The following is an 18,752-nucleotide window of genomic DNA, read 5'->3' as shown; positions in this document are numbered from 1 at the left end:
GACAATAAGGGATTTTGCAAGACCTACACCTGTAACATCACTCACCTCAGTAAATGGTACTTGGAAGCCTGGAGTGTGTCAGGAAAATATAGTACCCTGTTAACCAGGCAAGGACAGCAGCACAAGCTCCCAATATTTATGTCAGGCCTGGCCATGAAGAAAGGGGCTTTCTCCTTATCCATCCTTCAGAGATTTGAAGGCATTTAGTCGCCCTTTCTATAGACGTTATTAGATTCTTGCTGATGTGGTATCTGAATCCACCCAAGCGTAGCTTTCATGAGAAAGAATTCTTTGGGGCAGAATACTGGGCTGAGCGTTAAACCTCAAATGATTTCTCAAATGATCCCTTCCATTCACCACCTGTTGAGCACATCTCTATTGCCCAACCTTCATTCCAGCCAACATGTTTGTCATGTGCTCGCTTCTTTATTTCCGGGTGACAAAAAACCCTGGACCAGGTGACAGCAGGTAACATGCTTGGACAGTGTTTCACTTTTGATCACGGACATTAGGATCATAACCTTTTTTGACACAGGACAATGACCATCACCATCCCTCCCTGCTCTAAAAGATAGTTTTTCAGAAGTGCTGAGCATCAGGGACATAAGCGCAACACACTATTACTGAGACAAAGTCTAAAGTTGTGAACATTTAAAAGATACGTGACTTTAAAGCTACGTACTTCATAACTTGCTCTTTGGAACACAGAATCTGCATTTTTCTGGGAGTGAATAAATTCAGCAATCCACTTGCCAATAACATTATACGTATATATGCTTCTCACCCACACTAATGTTGCTACACACGGAGCTGTACGCCAGTGTCAATCTGGATTAGAATTCACACAGTAAATTTGTGCTGACCAGAGTGAAGCATATTTGAAGCATGGCTCAGAACACACTTGACTTTTAGCTCTGCTTCAGCCCCTCCCAACAAAGGAAACCAGTAGGATCTAGTGAGTCATTCTAGCTGAGGAGATGAAATAAAAGAGAATGCTCTGGGTTTTGAGAAACATTAACCAGTTGAAAAGAACCACAAAATCCAACAGCCTTCTAATGCAAATGCAGAGCAATAGAGTGCGCCTCATGTCACCTTGCAAGGGAAACTGAGTGGGTTGTACATTTTCAACTTTGGCAGTCTCAAAAGAATCATTAACCAGGCATTGGCACAAGAGTTTTGCTTAGTGACAAAAGGGAAACAGTTTCTACTAAAGTTGTGCACACAATTCACCCCAAAATTATGTTTATATATTTTACTTAGTATATAAAAATTAAATTTAGAGATTATTTTTCCCCTCTGTGGTATATACCTATGTAACAAAGAGAAGCTAGTCTAATAAAACAATGCCATTAGCAATTCTACAGCGCTAAATTATCTCATACTTCCTGCCCAATTAGCCATAGCCAGATCAGTCATGTTTCCTTTTAGTCTGTTTCACAAACCTACTAGATCAAATATTTGGATTTAAGCCTGTTTGGCCACCCTATAACCAATACATATTCTACATGATTTATAAATTTATTTATTTATTGCTTGATAGTCGGGTTAGGGTATTGCTGCTATTTTTAGAATCCTTCTTTATCAGCAAGTATTATAGGAAGCCTGACATATTCTCAATGGCTTACAACCTCCCAAGAGGGTCTATATTTTCACCACAGTCCAGAAAGAGTATTTGATGCCATCAAGAAAGGAAAGTCAAAAAAGGCGGCACCCTTCCAGGTCCTTTGTCCTGTCTAAAGAGGACTCAATTGCTACTGATCCTTTAGTATGGAAGCCAGTTACTACAGAAACAACTAGGGAGCCAACTGAACTGGCCAGTCCCAGCTCCTCTGTATTTATACCCATACAAGACCTTGTAGCATTAGCCACAAGTAGTCTATAAGCTTTCTGCTCTAGTCTGAATGAACAGGGCTGAGAAGTTGTTTTTTTTTTTTTAAGTTTATTAAAAAGGAAAAATATTCAAGGGTCAAATATTAAAAGCAAACAGGCATTTTAAGTTAAGCAAGAACAGGTCTTGGCATTAGAGGCAAATGAAATACAACTCGAAGACAAGCTACCTAGACTTGTATTCTTAGTTGCAGTTATCTTATTTGTCTCTACAGTCTGGCCAAGGTGAGGCAGCAAAGATATGTAACTCTGGAATGATTGGAACAAACCAGATGCTGTCTTAATCCATACTTACCCTTATATAGCGTTCAGGGGAATCAAGATTCTCCTTTTCCTATTGGCTAACAGTAGGAAATTTTGCCCAGCCCTGAGGACCTTCCCATAGTCACAGTTTGGTGGGCTGGAGGAGAGGTATGACCAAATCCAAAAGTGTGCCAAATGTTTCCCTCCTGGCCCTTTGTTCCAGGTTTCCCTCCTGGCCCAAAACCAGGTTACAGCCACATAGTCATGCCCAGTACACATCTGATACTGAGCTGCTCTTGTGGACTAGGTCTCCTGCCCATTTGCTCTTGTGTTTAGCTGCCCACAGTCCAACCCACTAGCCTCCCCCCCAAAAAACAAACCAAAATCTGCAAATGCTTTCATGTGCAGAAAACCACATATCCACCAACCAAGGGTCAAAAGTGCAAGACAATTTACGAGCTCTACATTCTTTCCATTTGCACTTTGCACAGTTCTGGACATTGCTTTCATTGTTCTCTCCATATCAGGGTTACCAGGTGAGCGTCACCAGAGATGTGTGTGTCTCTTTAAAATACTCAAAGCAACAAGAAACAAAGCAGCTACTGCACAATTCACGTCTTTGGTAGCACAGTCTTCTCACCCACCTTCCTTTTATGCCTGCAATAGGCAGGAGAGGGGCGGATACAAGGACACTCACTGCCTCAAAGCTGGTAAAAAAGTTAGGGTGACTCTCTCTCTATGGCAACCCATAAAAATGGCAGCAACATAAAATTCATGAAGAGCTCAGTGCTCACTGTGCTGAAAATTCTATGTTTGGGAAACTCAAATTAGGTCACACATACAAAATTAGAGAAAATTGCTAATTGCAGGGTTGGAGCATAATTACCCATGAATTGCCATTAATAAAGCTATAGCCATTCAAAATAAAAAAGGAAATGTATTTTCAGTAGAGCTGACTCTTAGTTTTAAAAACGAGGCTCTTTTCATCAGGCCTTGTTTTTAAACAGCAGGAGCTCTATGCTCTTAACAGCTTAATGGTAGGCAAAAATTGAACAGATGCAGCTTTTCTCAACACAGTAAATGTTTTTCTATGAGAGAAAAAGTGATACCCAACACACTCCTATCTGGCATGCACCTATTACAGGTACAGAGCCTCTGTCCTTAAGAAAAGGGGCAACCTGTATCTGACTTTCACAGCTACTTGTCAGGGAGAGGTCCAGAAAGTATAGTTTTCCCTGTTGCTGCAGTGAGGTAATTTGAGATGTTTCACCTATTGGACATTATCTTCTTGACAGAGACAAAAATCACATGAGGAGGAGACGGATAGGATGACAATACCAACAACGTGATCCAAAGCACATTTACCAGATGCAAGTCCCACTTAGTTCAGTTAGGCTTATGCCTAGTAGTGGTGCTTTGAACAGCAGCCCAAAGCAAACAAGGACCATAACAAATTTGGTGAAAGAAATAGAATATGTTTGACTTTATAAAGGAAACAAAGTTATTTTTTAAAAAACCCTAAACCTAATCTTTACTTAAAGATTTCCCTTTAATCTAATGAAGCACAAAATTCATTATATTTTCCCAAACAAAAAAACCAATATACAGAAGGTCATTAAGAATATTCTCAAATCACATGGAATTAATGCACAAATTGGTCATCTGATTTACACAGGCCTACAAAATTGAGAGTCAGAAAAGTTTTTTCCAAACTTTAAGATGGTTTGATATGAATTTGGGGTGCTGATTCCAAAAATGGCATCCGTTTTACCCTATCACGTCTAGTTTTGGAGATACCGCATAGCCTCTTTAGTGAATGGTTCCAGCCATGGTGTAGGCTTCCTCATGAGGAAGCTGCTTGAACCCCAATTATATCCAGGAATTGGTGTAACGTTTAAGGAAGCAAAATGTGTGTTGACCTGTGTTATTCGACAATGATATTAATATAACAGACTGCTTACCTGATTTCAACTGGAGCTCTCCTAAGCATCCATAAGCCTCCATGAGCTTTTCATACTGCCCTTTAATTTCTTCCTTTTCTTCTGGAGCTGAGGAAATCACATAACAGAAAGCAACAAATCTTCAGCATTTCAGCCTAAATTCTTCAGTATTTTCAGTATATGAGCCAGCAGAAATTGTGGAGTTTCCAAGGCTCCCTTTCTTTCTAGAGCCTCAAATTTTCACAACATCCACAGGCTCAGCAACTTAAGATAGAATTATGGCCAAGAGAATATGACTAAGATTTGGGGTTTAGCATAGCATACGAGTGGGAAAGTGATGCTTCTGTGTTTATGTGTAGTTGTAGGGCTAGAAGATTGCAATCTGGAGGGTTTGGAGCACCGTACACTTGAACTGTGATGACAGCATAGCTTTTCTCATTATGTAGACAGGTTTGTGGCATATCTTGCTTGGCATTAAATGCCGGAATATACCAGACAATGTACTAAAACAATATCTTCTAAGAACAGGTTGGAAAAATATGATTTGTTTTCAAGCCTATAGAACAGGGGTGGCCAACCCGCCGCACAAGCGCTAATAGTGGCACATGGACACTTCCCAAGTGGCACACACAGCAAAGCCAATCCCTCTCAGCTACCGGGGCGAAGCCTCCAGAGGGGTCCCAGCTGTGTGTGGCTTGGCCAGGACACCCTGCACTATTGAGAAGGGATAGGAATTGATGCTGCTTGCTTCTTGTGGCAGCTAAACCTGTTGCAATTTGTTCTACCCCACCTCGTCCCGCTGTGCCAAACACCTACCACACCAAAAGCCCTCTCAGTGACATAGGAAAAGCCTCTACAAACAACTGCAAAAACCAGCCGGGCGCAAAGGCCACCACTGATTCAAGTCTAGTGCAGGCCAGTCAGACACCTGTTGCCTGCGTGCAAGTCATGCTGGGGTGATAACTTCTAGCCCAGTGTTTGGTGTGGGCAACTGGCAGCCAACCAGCTTGAGCTAACCCTGGCTCAGTGGCAGCCTTCACACCAAGCCGGTCCACACCAGCTGCTTCCACAACAAACAGCACAGAGGCTTCACTCGGTTGCTGATGAGGCCTTTGGCACAGTGGGGCAGGATGAGGTGCAGCAGGTCTGGCTGCTTGGGGAGGCAAGCAGCAATAGTCCCCACACCCTCAACAGCATAAGGCATCCCGACCAAGCCGCAAACTGCTGGGACGCAGCTGGAGGCAGGTAGAGTGGCACATTCTCTGCACACTGAAAGTGGCACATGGTATGCTGCAGGTTGGCCACCCCTGCTATATAAGATAACAGATTCGCAGACATCAGCTTAGTTTGTTAAATTCTGAAAATATCACTATTTAGGGAGTAAAATGGTACATGATACAATAAAAATGCAACATAAGCAAATAAAGGTGTGTAGTTTGAAGTGCGAAGGCCAAGATGACTTGCAACTTGGAGGTACCTGGGTAGAAAAAAACTACTGAAAATAGAATCTAAAGGATGCTTGCTTATGTTCTTATGCTCCTAACGTATTTACTCACTTCCTACAAATATTTATCACATACTGTATACATCAAAGTTCATGATGTGTCTAGCAGAGTGCTTGGAGCAAACATTCTTCTGATCTCACAAAAAACTGACTAAAGGATACCAACCAGCTGTTTCATTTTATCAAGCTGGTGTAATTCTTTCTTTTCGAGCTTAGCTTTCTGGAGTTAAAGAGACTACAGAGAGATTCTCTTTTCCTAGAATACTTGTAAACTTTTTTTTTTAAGGGAAACTCAGATGCCTGGTTGTGACCCAGAAATATGCCTGATGTCAGAGGCAGAAGAGAGGTCAAAGACAGAGTAGACACCTTAGGATTTGGTACAAAAAGATTATCTGGGATTTCAGCAGGTCAATTTCAGCACAGCACAGAGGACAGAAGCCAGATTATAGAGAGCCAAGAAAGGAGTGAGAAACAGCAGGAGTGAACAGCAGTCTCCAAGAATTTGGAGACAAAATATAGTTTATATTTTGGGAGTTTATAGTTTATAAACTATAAACTTTATAGTTAGGGAGTGAAGATGGATCAAGGGAGTTTTTCTTTTCTTTTCAGAATGTGCATGATGGCAACATGTCTGGAAGCAGGAGGCAAGAAGCCTGAAGAGACAGATTCATGATGTGATGGAAGATGGGAGTAACAGTGGGGGAGATGTTAATTGGGAGAGAACCTAATCCAGATAAGGATGACAGAGAAGCCATCACCTTCTCAGTTCATTTTATGGATCTATTGTGGCTCATGCTGCAGTAAGATTAGTCCAAACTGCAACAGTATTTTTACAGCTCAATTCTGTGCAACCACTCAGAAGTTTCAAGTCTAATGGGGCTTGTTCCCAAGGAAGCATTTAAAGTAAACCCTGTCAAAGTTAATACAACTAACTTCTGAGTAAATACGCACAGGATTCAGCTAGAAGTTGTGGAATGATCTGCATATCTATGGACCTAATCAAGACAAAGATTGGGAGAGCCATACTTCACTTGTAAGGCTTGCTGTACACATTTAGCATCATGATTACATACTGAAGCCACTGGCTGAGGAAACTTTACATTTTATTAGGTTAAAAATGGTTTGGCAATAAAAGCACAGTAAAAGTGTAAAAATAAAATGAATGCTTGCATTTAAAAATGTAAAAAAGAATGTTTGATATTGTAAACAGTGTTTAAACTTAAGAACATAAAAACATAAGAGCAGCCCTGCTGGATCAGGCCAAAGGCCCATCCAGTCCAGCTTCCTGTATCTCACAGTGGCCCACCAAATGCCCCAGGGAGCACACAAGACAACAGACACAATCTGCATCCCCGTGCCCTCCCCTGCAACTGGCAATAAGAGGCAGCCTGCCTCTAAAACCAAGAGCTTGCACATGCCTACTGACTTGTAACCCATAATGAACTTCTCCTCCAGAAATTTGTCCAATCCCCTTTTAAAGGCATCCAGGCAAGATGCCATAACTACTTCCTGTGGCAAAGAGTTCCACAAACTAATTACATGCTGAGTAAAGAAATATTTCCATCTGTCTATCCTAACTCTCCCAACACTCAACTTTCATGGATGTCCCCTGGTTCTGATGTTATGCGAGAGGGAAACGAGCGCCTGTCTACTCTGTCCATCCCCAGCATGGTTTTGTATGTCTCAATCATGTCCCCCCTCAGACGCCTCTTTTCTAGACTGAAGAGGCCCAAACGCTGTAGCCTTTCCTCATAGGGAAGGTGCCCCAGCCCAGTAAACATTTTGGTTGCTCTCTTTTGCACTTTTTCCATCTCCACTATATGCTTTTTGAGGTGTTGACCAGAACTGGACGCAATACTCCAGGTGTGGCCTTACCATCAATTTGTACAACAGCATTACAATATTGGCTGTCTTATTCTCAATGCCTTTCCTAATGATCCCAAGCATGGAAGGAGCCCTCTGCACTGCTGCACTGCACTGGGTTGACACTTTCATCGAGCTGTCCACAAGGACCCCAAGATCTCTCTCCTGATCTGTCTCAGACAGCTCAGAACCCATTAGCCTATATGTACAGTTTTGATTCTTTGCCCCAATGTGCATGACTTTACACTTACACTTTACACTTAAATCAACTTGCCTCATAGGAGAAGAGAGGAGTAAAAAAAAAATCAGAGAATTAATTTCCTTGAATTTATGAGTAGAAATACTGTATGTTTTTAAAAAGCATGCCAGTTATTGCAACAGAGACCCGAGACTACCATTTGTCCTTGATTCATGCAATATGCTTAAAGGCTTGGGGGTGGCAACAAAGGAACAATCAATATTCAGTTCAATGACATTTTGGAAGATCTTATAGGAATTAAATTTGAAAACATATGTCTTTATTTTGGATTATTACAGCAGGTGTGCACAATGTTGATGCTCCTAAGTATGTTGTGTATAAGGTCATGCAGGGCACTGCTCAGGTCCCAGGGTTTTCTGATTGCTAGAGAGTGGCTTTCAGGAGGAAGAGCAGGGGGTTACTGACAGTCCTTGCTATTCCTCTCTCAGCCTTATTTGTGTATTCAAGCCAGGAGGTAAAACCACCACAAGTAATACTCCTCTACACTGAGTGATAGAACTAAGGGCACAACCCAATTTTTCTCCACAGGCTTTTTGCTTTCTCAGTCTCATTATTTATATAGTACCATCAATATACATGGCGTATTACATAAAGTGAAAAGATAGGTCCATTATAGACTTTAATATATTTTTGATATCAAGTGAACCTGCTTCCTCTCTCAGCCTTCAGGCTTCTTGCCTCCAGACTTGAGGACTGTCAAGCAGGAAGTTAAACCTTTACAATGCTCAGTCAGGTTCATTTTTGCAATGTGGAGTGTGTTACAAAACAAAGGCTGCAATCCTAACCACACTTTCCTGAAAGTAAGCCCCACTGAACAAAATAGGGCTTACTTCTAAGTAACCTGGTTAGGATTGTGCCCAAAGAGAAGTATCCTTAGCCCACAGAAATGCAGTAAGAATTGTTGGCTCATACAACATATAAGACCATCCTAAATATGCCTCCTTGCTGTGACCTAACAGAATGGAAACATGGCTATAAGTAGTAGTAGCTATAGGTTCCGATAATACAGGTGTTGAATTTCCAAGTCTTCCTTATAAGTGTAAAATGATACCATAGCTTATCATGGATACTAAATTTCTGCTAAATCATAAAACTTTTCTAAAACTCTTCTAGATAACTCCCACTAATTTCAGTGGCATTTGCTGTCATGCAGTACACATAGGATTAGCATGCAAAGATATAATGTGGGGCTCACTTTGCCAAGATATAGTAACTTCAAGAATCTCCCCAAATCAGAAAATTCAGAAGTCCAGAAGTCTACAAGAATTTTTTTTGTTAAAAATTTCCCTTTGATATCAAGCCTGAAATTGTCTAAATATTTGGAACATACTACACCCCATGAGCTCAAACTAGATAAAGGGAACTTGATACATAATAAATGGATCTGCTGAAGGACTCACATGTGAAGCAGAAGAGATTCCGGGAAGAAAAGAGAAGAAAAGAGAGAATCTTAAAATATTAATATATTAATCTTTAATACATATAGTTTATGGTTTTAGTGATAACAATAAAAAAGCCATCAAGATCCTGTTTGTTACATGCTAGAGTAAAAGTTACGCACCAAGGTAATCACATGATGTTTTGGATATAAGGATCTCTGCAATCCTGGACATCATGTGATACGTTCCTTTTTTGCCTAAATCTCAAAAAAATTATCTGAACAAACTGCAATGTAGATATCAAATACCTAAACTGGTTTTCTTTACTGCCAGCCTGCAGAACTTGTGCTCTACCAGGTCAAATACAGTCATATATGGGAAGCCACCACTGGGTGAATAATGCAGCAATCCTACATATATGCACTTATCTGGGAGCAAGTTCTCTTAAACTCAGTGGGGCTTACTTCTGAGAAGACATGCATAGAATTGTGTTATAAGCAATCCTTGTCCTGAATGACTGGGTTATACAAAGCACCTGGCTGCATTCAGCTTTAGCTTCCTGTTCAGTGTGGAATAGTAGGTGATCACAGGGCACAGTCAGGGTGAGAAGCTGTGATTTCTCTCCTGAGTCTTTCAAAAGTTGGCAATAGCATATGAAATTATGGAAATGAACCTCTGAAAGTTAATCGCAGTGCCCACTACATATCATACCAACTCTCCACCTCTACACCCTCCTCTACCAAAACTAAGCATGATGAAACATCATCTAATGGAATACAAGTTGAGGCAATACTTAGATGGCATTTAAGGAAAATTAGACCTCTCCTTTCTGAATGTGTCTATCAACAGCAGATATTAGTCACAATAAAACCTGAGATTCAGAGACATTGTAGTTTCGAATGCAGAAGGAGGCAAATGAGAGAGGAATGCTATTGCCTTCACGCCCTGCTGTGGGCTTCTCAAAGTTGTTATACTATTTTTTGAAATTATTATTAAGTTCAATGTCTTTTGGAGTAGATATTTTTCTTCAGGGGCTCTGATAAAGCAAAATAACTTTTGGAGGACTTGCCCATCCACAGGGTGAGGGGAAGCAGCTGCTTCAAGCCATAAACTGGAAAAAGCAGCAAACTAGCAGAGAGCATACCACAACCTGCACCTGTCTGCTGCCTCCCCATCCTGCTGCCCTTCTTGCCAACTGTCCTTTGACAGATACATACTTCATGCCTTTGAAGGAGTAGTGGTGACAAGAGGATACCACAGTCTCCCCCCTCTGCCAGCACTTCTTCAAAGCAGGAGATGAAGATGGGGTGCACATGCACCAAGTAAGAGAGAAAAATGGCACCATTTCAGCTTTAGTTGGACATGGGGCAGACCAAGGTGATTTACTGTCCAAAGCTATTCCAAAATTCCACTGCCTTCCTTGTCAGTGCCATTTTCATCCTCCTCCTCCACTGCCACTTCTGTAAAATGGCTCAGTCAGAAAAATCATGAAAGAAGAGCCTATCCTGAAAACTACCTGGCCAGCTAATGAATTATTACTAGCTGGGCCTGCTAGTAATTATCCATCTTGCTCAGTCTATTTTACATTGGGATCCCCAAACTTTCAGCTGCCAGGGCCACATTACTCAGTCTTGGTCTTATGGTAGGACAAACATTTATAGAAAAGAACATCTACATTTGGTGAGTAATTCTTACAATTATGCCTATGATAGAAGCTATAGACCAGCAGTTGCTTTATCCAGCAGGAGGAAGATGACATGTGGTGGTGGGAGGGGTGGAATGGATGGGAGAAGAGGCATGAGTGAGGGGTCTGCACATAATTATAAGGCTGCTGGGTTCAGCAGGCCAGTCAAAATGCATATGGTGAGCCAGATGTTGCTCAGTAGTTTGGGGACCCGGGTCTACATTGGCTAACAACAGCTCTCTAAGACTTTAGACAAAGGTACTCCCCAACCCCGCCTGGAGACGCCAGGGATTGAATCAAGGACCTTCTGCTCTAGCAGCAGGTGGGAGCTTTGCCTTGCCAATGGCCCTACTGCCACTTGGAAAGGCAGTGGGACTGATAGTGGCAGCATTTCTGGTGTGCCTGAGATTTCGCCTCTGGTTATTCTGGACTCTCTGTTCTAGGGCAGTGTTTCTCAACTTTGTCCCCCAGTGAAGTACCACCAGAAGTAAGTGGCGATGATGTCATTGCCAGTTCTTCCTGGATTGCGAGACCAGATGTGATGACACAAACCCCAGTGAGAGGCTTAGGGTGGATGGGAGGGCTGTGAAGAGTATGCTTTGGAGCTCTGCCTACCTAGCAAAGCCTCCCAGTGCTGTCTGTTGTGTCATGTTCCTGGTCTCGCTGCTAGGCGGCAGGTGTGCAGGAGTCCCACAAGTACCGGCATACACCACCTCAAGTAGCACTGGTGGTACGCGTAGCACTGGTTGAGAAACACTGTTCTAGGGGGAGCTTTGGGCTCGGCTGGGGGGCCCCTTCCCTCCTCCCCACAAGGCTGGCCAGGGCCACAGGTGTACGCCCAGCAGCAGCCTCCCAGCCCATGCACGTCTACTCAGATGCAAGTCCCATTCTAGTCAAGGGGGCTTGTTTCCAGGAAAGTGTGCACAGGACTGCGCTCTCCCCGCCCCCCGCCCCCCCGAGCCAGGCACTTACTGAGGGTGGCCATGGTGCCGGCTTCCAGCAGCAGGCAGTCCTGGCGGCCGCGCGCCTCCAGCAGGGCGCTGGGCGCGGGCTCCTGCTTCCACAGCAGCCGCAGCCCTTTGCTCAGAGCCATCGGGGCTGCTGCGCGGGGACTCAGCCAGCCAGCCAGCAGCCCCTTCTCCGCAGCCAGACGGAGCGACGAGCTCCCTGCTCTGCAAGAGGAACGAGACAAAACAAAGTTTGGAAGGCGGGACGGCGCGGCTGCAGCAGCCTCTCCTCCTCCGAGAAAGTTGTCACCCGGGCGGGGGGACGGGCGGGCAGCCCTTCGGTGCCTCCTCAGCGCGCCGCGCGCACTGCAGCTGGCTGGGTGGCGTCCAGGCAAGCAGAGCCCTCGCCCCACACCTCCGTGGGGGGCTCCTCTGCAAAAGCTCCCGCCCCAAGGACTTCCTCCTCGGAAAATCCCTCCCTGACTCCCGCGGCCGTCCAGGGAGGAGACGGAGGCGGCCTCCTCCTCCTCGCTGGCTCCTGCGTCAACTTTCGGGACGAGTTCAAGTTCCTGCAGGCGCCGCCTCCTCTCCCTCCGGGGCCAGGTGAGCGCCTTGCTCTTCTCCCCGCCCAGCCCAGCGCAGCGCAGGCAGGACGCGCCTCTGGCGCTCTTGCCCAACACTCTTCGCAGGCAGCTCGAGCTGGAAGCCGCTCTGAAGGCAGCTGGGCTGGCCCCCCGCCAGGACCCTTCCTTCTCACTTCCTGCCCCACTGGAGAACTGGGGCCTTGCTAAGCAGCTGCTCAGCATTGTTGGGGGTTAAATTTCTGCTCTCTGGAGGGTGCCAGAGGCAGGCATGGAAAATCTAGTCCTGTGGGCATGGGGAGTGAAAGGGTGGGGCGGCACCCAGTACCGCCCTCGTGGCAAGACTGTCTGTGCACGCATCTCCACATCACAAGGCCCAAACCTTTCCTCTGCCATTGAGATCTCGGTGTGCTTCCTCCAGTGGAAGACAGGGAGAGGCTCAATGAAAAAGTTCCCTAAAGTTGCAATCCTGTGTCCGACTTCAGGTGCACTCCTAGCCAACTTCCCATCCCTGGCATAGCTGTGCCAATGTGGCGTGCACCGCATCCTGCAGTGGGGAGGCAGTCAAGGGGGCCTGTTCAAGGTAAGGACATGCATTGCAGCTCGGTCAGTGCCAGAAACGTGGTTAGGATTGCGACCTTATAGTTTCAAATGGATTGTTCTAGTGAGGGGTTTTGTTCACAATTGATACTGTTCAGCCACTCAGTATTCACCTCTGTCATTAGTGCAGGGCAGGCCTTAGAAGCTGTGGGGCCCAATTGGAAACACTTTTGGGGGGGCCCCCTCTACTAATTTTTTTAGCTCATAGCAGGAGCTGCTTCCAAAGTGACCCAATTTCAGGCCAAATGGAAGCAGCGGTGGGTGGAAGGGCAGTGTGGGGCCCCCACCATGCACGGGGTCCAACAGGGCAAAATCTCCCCAATTACCTAAAAGATGGCCTTTTATCAGTGGAAGAGAAAAGGGAGGAAAAATGTCCTCAGTCAGGGCTATTCCTCTTACACTGTTCCAAACCCCCCCCCCCATCTATCATCTGAGGCAGTGTTCTTCAACCTTGGGATCAGGACTCCAATGGGGTTGCAATGCCTTAGTTATGGGTTTGCAGCAACTTACAGGAATGAAAAAGGTTTAAGACCATTGGACTTGAGCACCACCAGATAAAGGGGGAGACATCTGGTTTAGCCCTTCAGGTACCAGGAGATTGTGTCCCAGTCCTCCTCAGGTTCTTAGCAATTGTGCTAAAGTAGCTTTCATTAGTGCCAGGCTTCACTGTAGCTTTTTCTGCTCTCTCTAACAAGAATATTTTGTTATAGTGGGCAGGGAATGGGCAGTAATGGGAATGAGGCGGGTGGATAGAGTCCCGGGGGTGGATTTTATATAGAGAGAGGAGTCATGGCATGAAATAGATTGAAAATCACTGATATTAGGAATAACTAGCTAGGATTCCTTTAGTGGGAGCTAATAGTTAGAAAATGTTTCTCTTGAGTGGACAATTTACCAAGAGACTAGGGATAAAGAGGAGTTGGTATTTTAAATTTGGAAACCAATTTGGACAAATAGAGACAGATTGAGCTTGAATTTGTCTGAGGGCGGGTCTTCAGGGGTCCATGCTCCCTGGAAATTTTGATGCAGTATCAATGTGGGTTTGCTGTCCTAAAACAGTCTGTAGGCCCTGCATGTACATTTGTTTGATCAACAAATATTGAAAGGACATCATATATCTCTAGTGTATGGTGTATAGTCTAGTGCAGGGGTGCCCAAACCCCGGCCCTGGGGCCACTTGTGGCCCTTGAAGACTTCCAATGCGGCCCTCAGGCAGCCCCCAGTCTCCAATGAACCTCTGGCCCTCTGGAGACATGCTGGAGCCCACACTAGCCCAACGCAACCGCTTTCGGTGTGAGGGCGACTGCTTGACCTCTCGCATGAGCTATGGGATGAGGGCTTCCTCCATTGCTTGCTGTTTTACGTCTGTGATGCAGTAGCGGAAGCAAAGGAAAGGCCAACCTCGCTTTGTGCAAGGCCTTTTATAGACCTTGAGCTATTGCAAGACATTCATTCATTCATAGTTCATCTTTAATATATTCATTTATGTAAACCTATGTAAATTTATTCAAATTTTAAATGTAAATTGATTCTTTTTTCCCAGGCCCTCGACACAGTGTCAGAGAGATGATGTGACCCTCCTGCCTAAAACTTTTGACACCCCTGGTCTAGTGTCTCGTCAGTGTCTAGGGTATAGTGTAAACCAACTGAATAATGCCTGTAATGTCCTATTCACCATCGGTTATGTAACAAGAACAAACCAATAGATGCCCATCACAATCCTTTAAAAACATACACTCCTCTATCACAGGAGCACTGATCTCATTGATGCAATTCCCCTCTTCCCCCAGGCCCTAGAATTCTGGTCCTGTTTTAAAAGGTGTTTATTGTGTTATGCACTCAACGTCGTTCCCCTCAACGGAGCAGTCAAGGCAGGAAACAGGGACAAGCATTGCTGTCGATGTGGCCACCCCAACGAGACCCTGCCCCATGTCCTCTGCAGCTGCCAGCCCCACTCAACAGCCTGGAAACACCAGCACGACGCAGTGATGCGGCGCCTTGCCAATGCCATCCCTGCCTCAGAGGGGAATGTGTCCCTGAACCGGACAGTGGCCAACACTGAGTGGCCAGCTGAGACCTGACATCGTCATCCACGATGAGGACAAGAAACGGATCACCATGGTCGATGTCACCATCCCCTTTGAGAACAGGAGGGAAGCCATGGCAGAGGCCAGGGAGCGCAAGCACCAAAAATACGCACCCCTGGCAGACGTTCTGAGGCAGAGAGGATACGAGGTCTCCGTCCACGCTCTGCTGGTGGGAGCCCTTGGTGGCTGAGACCCCAAGAACGAGCCCGTGCTGAAAGCCTGCGGCGTGGGCAAACACTACGCCAAGCTCATGCGCAAGCTGATGGTGTCCGACACTATCCGGTGGTCCTGAGACATCTACATCGAGCATCTCTCAGGACACCGCCAGTACGAGGCTCCACCCTGCCCCCCAAACTCGAGGATGGGGGGACCACAGCCGGCCTGCTCCCCTAACCCCAGAGAGGAGAGGCCACCGGGCGCTCGGACTGCTGGCCTGCCCCTCTGACCCAGTGGGGGGAGGCCATCGCGGCTCGCCCTCCAGACCCAGTGGAGGGGAGCCACCCACGGCTGGCCCTCCAGACCCAGTGGAGGGAAGCCACCCACGGCTGGCCCTCCAGACCCAGTGGAGGGGAGCCACCCACGGCTGGCCCTCCAGACCCAGTGGAGGGGAGACGCCCACGGCTGGCCCTCCAGACCCAGTGGAGGGGAGCCACCCAACCTGCCAGCCTCCCATCAGCTCTGGGAGCGCTGGAGGCAACCTGCATCGCAGGTGGACCCCCCTGAAAGCCCCTGAGCCAACCAAGAGACTGTTCTGCTTGGGGGCGCCTGGGGGGACATGCCACCTGCCCCGTGCAGCGAGGAGATGGGCCTTGCCCGCCTCCAACCTTGGACTCTATACCACTTAAGAAACTGCACCTGCACATGCTGTCAGAAGGACTGACATACTCCTTTCCTATATTACTCTCTTTTTGTCTTTAATTACTTACTGCTTTGTATGTCACCTTATGCTGATCTGTGCCTCACTATTACAACGTGTGAACAACCCACCCAGAAGCCAGACACGCCGGCGACAACCGTGGAGGCCACCCACGGAGGACCCCCTGGATCCAGGACCCGCGACCGGAGGCTGCCCTCGGCGGAAGAAGCCTGGCCTGGCACTGCTGGCCATGTGCAAGGCGGGAGTGAGCGCGTCTCGCTCTAGCCTTGAATATAGTGACTTATGGACTTCCAACTCACCCCATGTAACCCCCTGGAACGGACCTACATACCAGACTTGATTGCTCTGTGTTTGTGACTGACAATACTCTCTCACCGTATGTAGCCGTGTTCTGGGATCTTATATTTGCTATCCAGTTGTTTTTAGGCTTATGAAACTGAAACATTCTCTAATAAAAAGTTAATCCACTTCTCTCTACTTTCATGAGTGGTATGAAGTTTCATGGGCAGTGCATCCATGTTTGGCAGTTTCCTTTTGGGTGTAAGATCACTAGCGATTTATGGTATCTTTTGTAACATTTATTTATAAATATACATGTTGAGCATGGAGGAACAAATAGGCACCCTGGCAGGCAACCTTAGCATGTAAAGCAGCAGTATACATTAGCGCCTACCACCACCACCACCGCAATGTACCATGGCTCCTTCTAGTAAAGTAGTTGCAAAAATTAAGTGTGTTTTATCTGCTAACTGCATTCTGGCTCAAAATGTTCTTTTCTGCCCTTCCATCCACTGCAGAACACTCTTCTTGACATACCCAGGCTGGTGTGCCAAGCCTCCAGCTTACCACGGTTTTGGAGGCACATCTTCCAGACATTAATGCCCATTTGAGAAAACATCTTTGGTTATTTAGTAATAAAAAGCATAGAGAAAGGTAATATCTTCCATTGGAATCACACAGTATCATTCTGTTTACAATATGCATGTGATTCAGATCTTTCAGTTTTTAGACAAGCCACCTGTGGCTACAATGGTTTGAGTAAAACTTAATAGGGGAGGGGAACTTGACAGAGTAAACAGAGAAGCCTGTGTTTTGTGAGAGAAAAAAACCAATCATATTAAAGTCAAATCTCAAGATGTAGGTTCTGTTCTCCCTGCTTCTTTCATTCCAACTGCACTGTAAACTGCTCTTCCTGCAGCAGGGTTTGTCTGTGTTTTGAGGAGCTTTTTTAAACCCCGCTCTTAGTCAGTTGTAAACAATGCCACAATTATCTTTGCAGCATAATCACTGAAAGCCAAGCTATTCTTCTCTTTGGTTTCATTTTACAAACCCTCACTCTTGGGCATGTCATGCATTAGTAAACTCTTCTCCTAATTCCTAATAACTCCTCCAACTTAACTCAGTGGCGTCGCTCTGGGGGTGCGGGGGGTGCGGGCCGCACCGGGTGACGCGCACTGGGGGGGTGACGTGCATGGGGCGGGTAACATGCTAAAACCACAGTGGTTAGGAGTAACCCCATCATATTATATACTGTTGGATGCGGAAGTTTGAGCGGAATGCAATACAAAAAATCAGAGTGAAATATCTCCTTTCTATCAAAAGTTATGGCCAAAACACAGAAGAAAAAAAATGCATGGGAGCCCTGTGGAAAGTGAAAGTGAGCAGTATCACCGGTTTACTTGCGAGTAGGCGAACTTGCCTTAGTCCATGGAAAGGGCAGGCTGAGAGGAATCCAATGTCACCAGAATGGTCCTGATCCAATGAATGCAGCCCCCAAAAACACCTGAGAAGGAAATCTCTTCCTCCAAGCAGATGAATGTATTGAGCCCTATGGAAAGCGAAACTAAGCCTCACAGTCGTGTTTACTCACAAGTAAGCAAATGTGCCTTGGCTGGTGTGGAAGATCAGGTGAAGGAGAGTGCAAGGCTACCAGAATGGTCCTGATCCTACGCGCCTGGAGCTAAACAAGTGCTTCAGAAGGCAGCCTCCCCCCCCCCCACTAAAAAGGATCAAAACAGAGGCTTCAGCTGATAAGGTAAACTTTTTTGAGACTTGCAAAGCCAGGTGGATCCTGACAGTGATCTGGTTTAAACAGAAGTTCTCAAATTGATCTGGGCACTGGGTGGGACTGAATGGCTTATTGATTTTGGAGGGGGGGGTGTTATTACAGGCAGGCTACAGAGGAAATTCACTTGGTGGAACAGGGCTGGCTTCTGCTTATTTAATTATTTGTTTTACATTAATTATTTATACTTATTTATTTTAATTTGCCTGATGATGTCACTTCCACCATGACATCACTTCTGGTGAGTCTTGGACAGATTGTCATTCTAAAAAGAGGGTCCCAGTGCTAAAAGTTTCAGAACCGCTGCAATAAGGTGTCAGTAAGTTGACACCATGAGGGTGGGGTGACACCACTAGCGACCAAAATCACTAAAATCACAATTGGGGAGAATAATAGCATCATGTTATATATCAATCAATGAGTAATTTCATGCAGAATGTGTTCTAGCTTTGTTCCATCAAAAGGTACAGCCAAAAAACCAGTGGGGTCGGAGTGATGGTACATCACCATGCCCACCACCTGGGGTGTTGCCCCACCCACTGCATGGGTGTGACATGCTAGTATCCCGCACTGGGTGTTGCGAACCCCAGTGACGCCACTGACTTAACTGGATGTGCCAGAACTGCTTGTGAGTAACTGAACTCCAACTGTATGCAGTCACATGGTTCACAAAGGAGGGCCATAATTCAATGACAGAGCACATGCTTTACATGTAAAAGGTCTCAGATGTAATCCTCAGCATCTCCAGTTAAAAGATCACAAATGGCAAGTTGCTGGAGATGATCTCTTCCTGAACTTAGAGTTGCTGCCAGCTGAAATTGACAGTAGAAAGTTAG

At 45.7% G+C, this 18,752-nt stretch overlaps 1 protein-coding gene across 1 annotated transcript in view; it reads right to left on the bottom strand.

The window, feature by feature from the left end:
- The window catches only part of SYNJ2 (synaptojanin 2), a 73,359-nt gene extending 61,507 nt beyond the window's left edge, over positions 1-11,852 (bottom strand). The window contains exons 1-2 of the mRNA XM_066616090.1: positions 11,732-11,852; positions 4,092-4,178 (exon numbers count right to left, since the gene is read on the bottom strand). Coding sequence (XP_066472187.1) covers positions 4,092-4,178; positions 11,732-11,852 — 208 coding nt within the window. The remainder of the gene's footprint in view (positions 1-4,091; positions 4,179-11,731) is intronic.
- Between the last annotated feature and the right edge of the window lie 6,900 nt (positions 11,853-18,752).

Source organism: Tiliqua scincoides, chromosome 1, assembly GCF_035046505.1.
Source record: "Tiliqua scincoides isolate rTilSci1 chromosome 1, rTilSci1.hap2, whole genome shotgun sequence".
Taxonomy (NCBI): domain Eukaryota; kingdom Metazoa; phylum Chordata; class Lepidosauria; order Squamata; family Scincidae; genus Tiliqua; species Tiliqua scincoides.
Note: the sequence above shows the minus strand (reverse complement) of the source record. Positions and strands in the feature narration are given on the sequence as shown.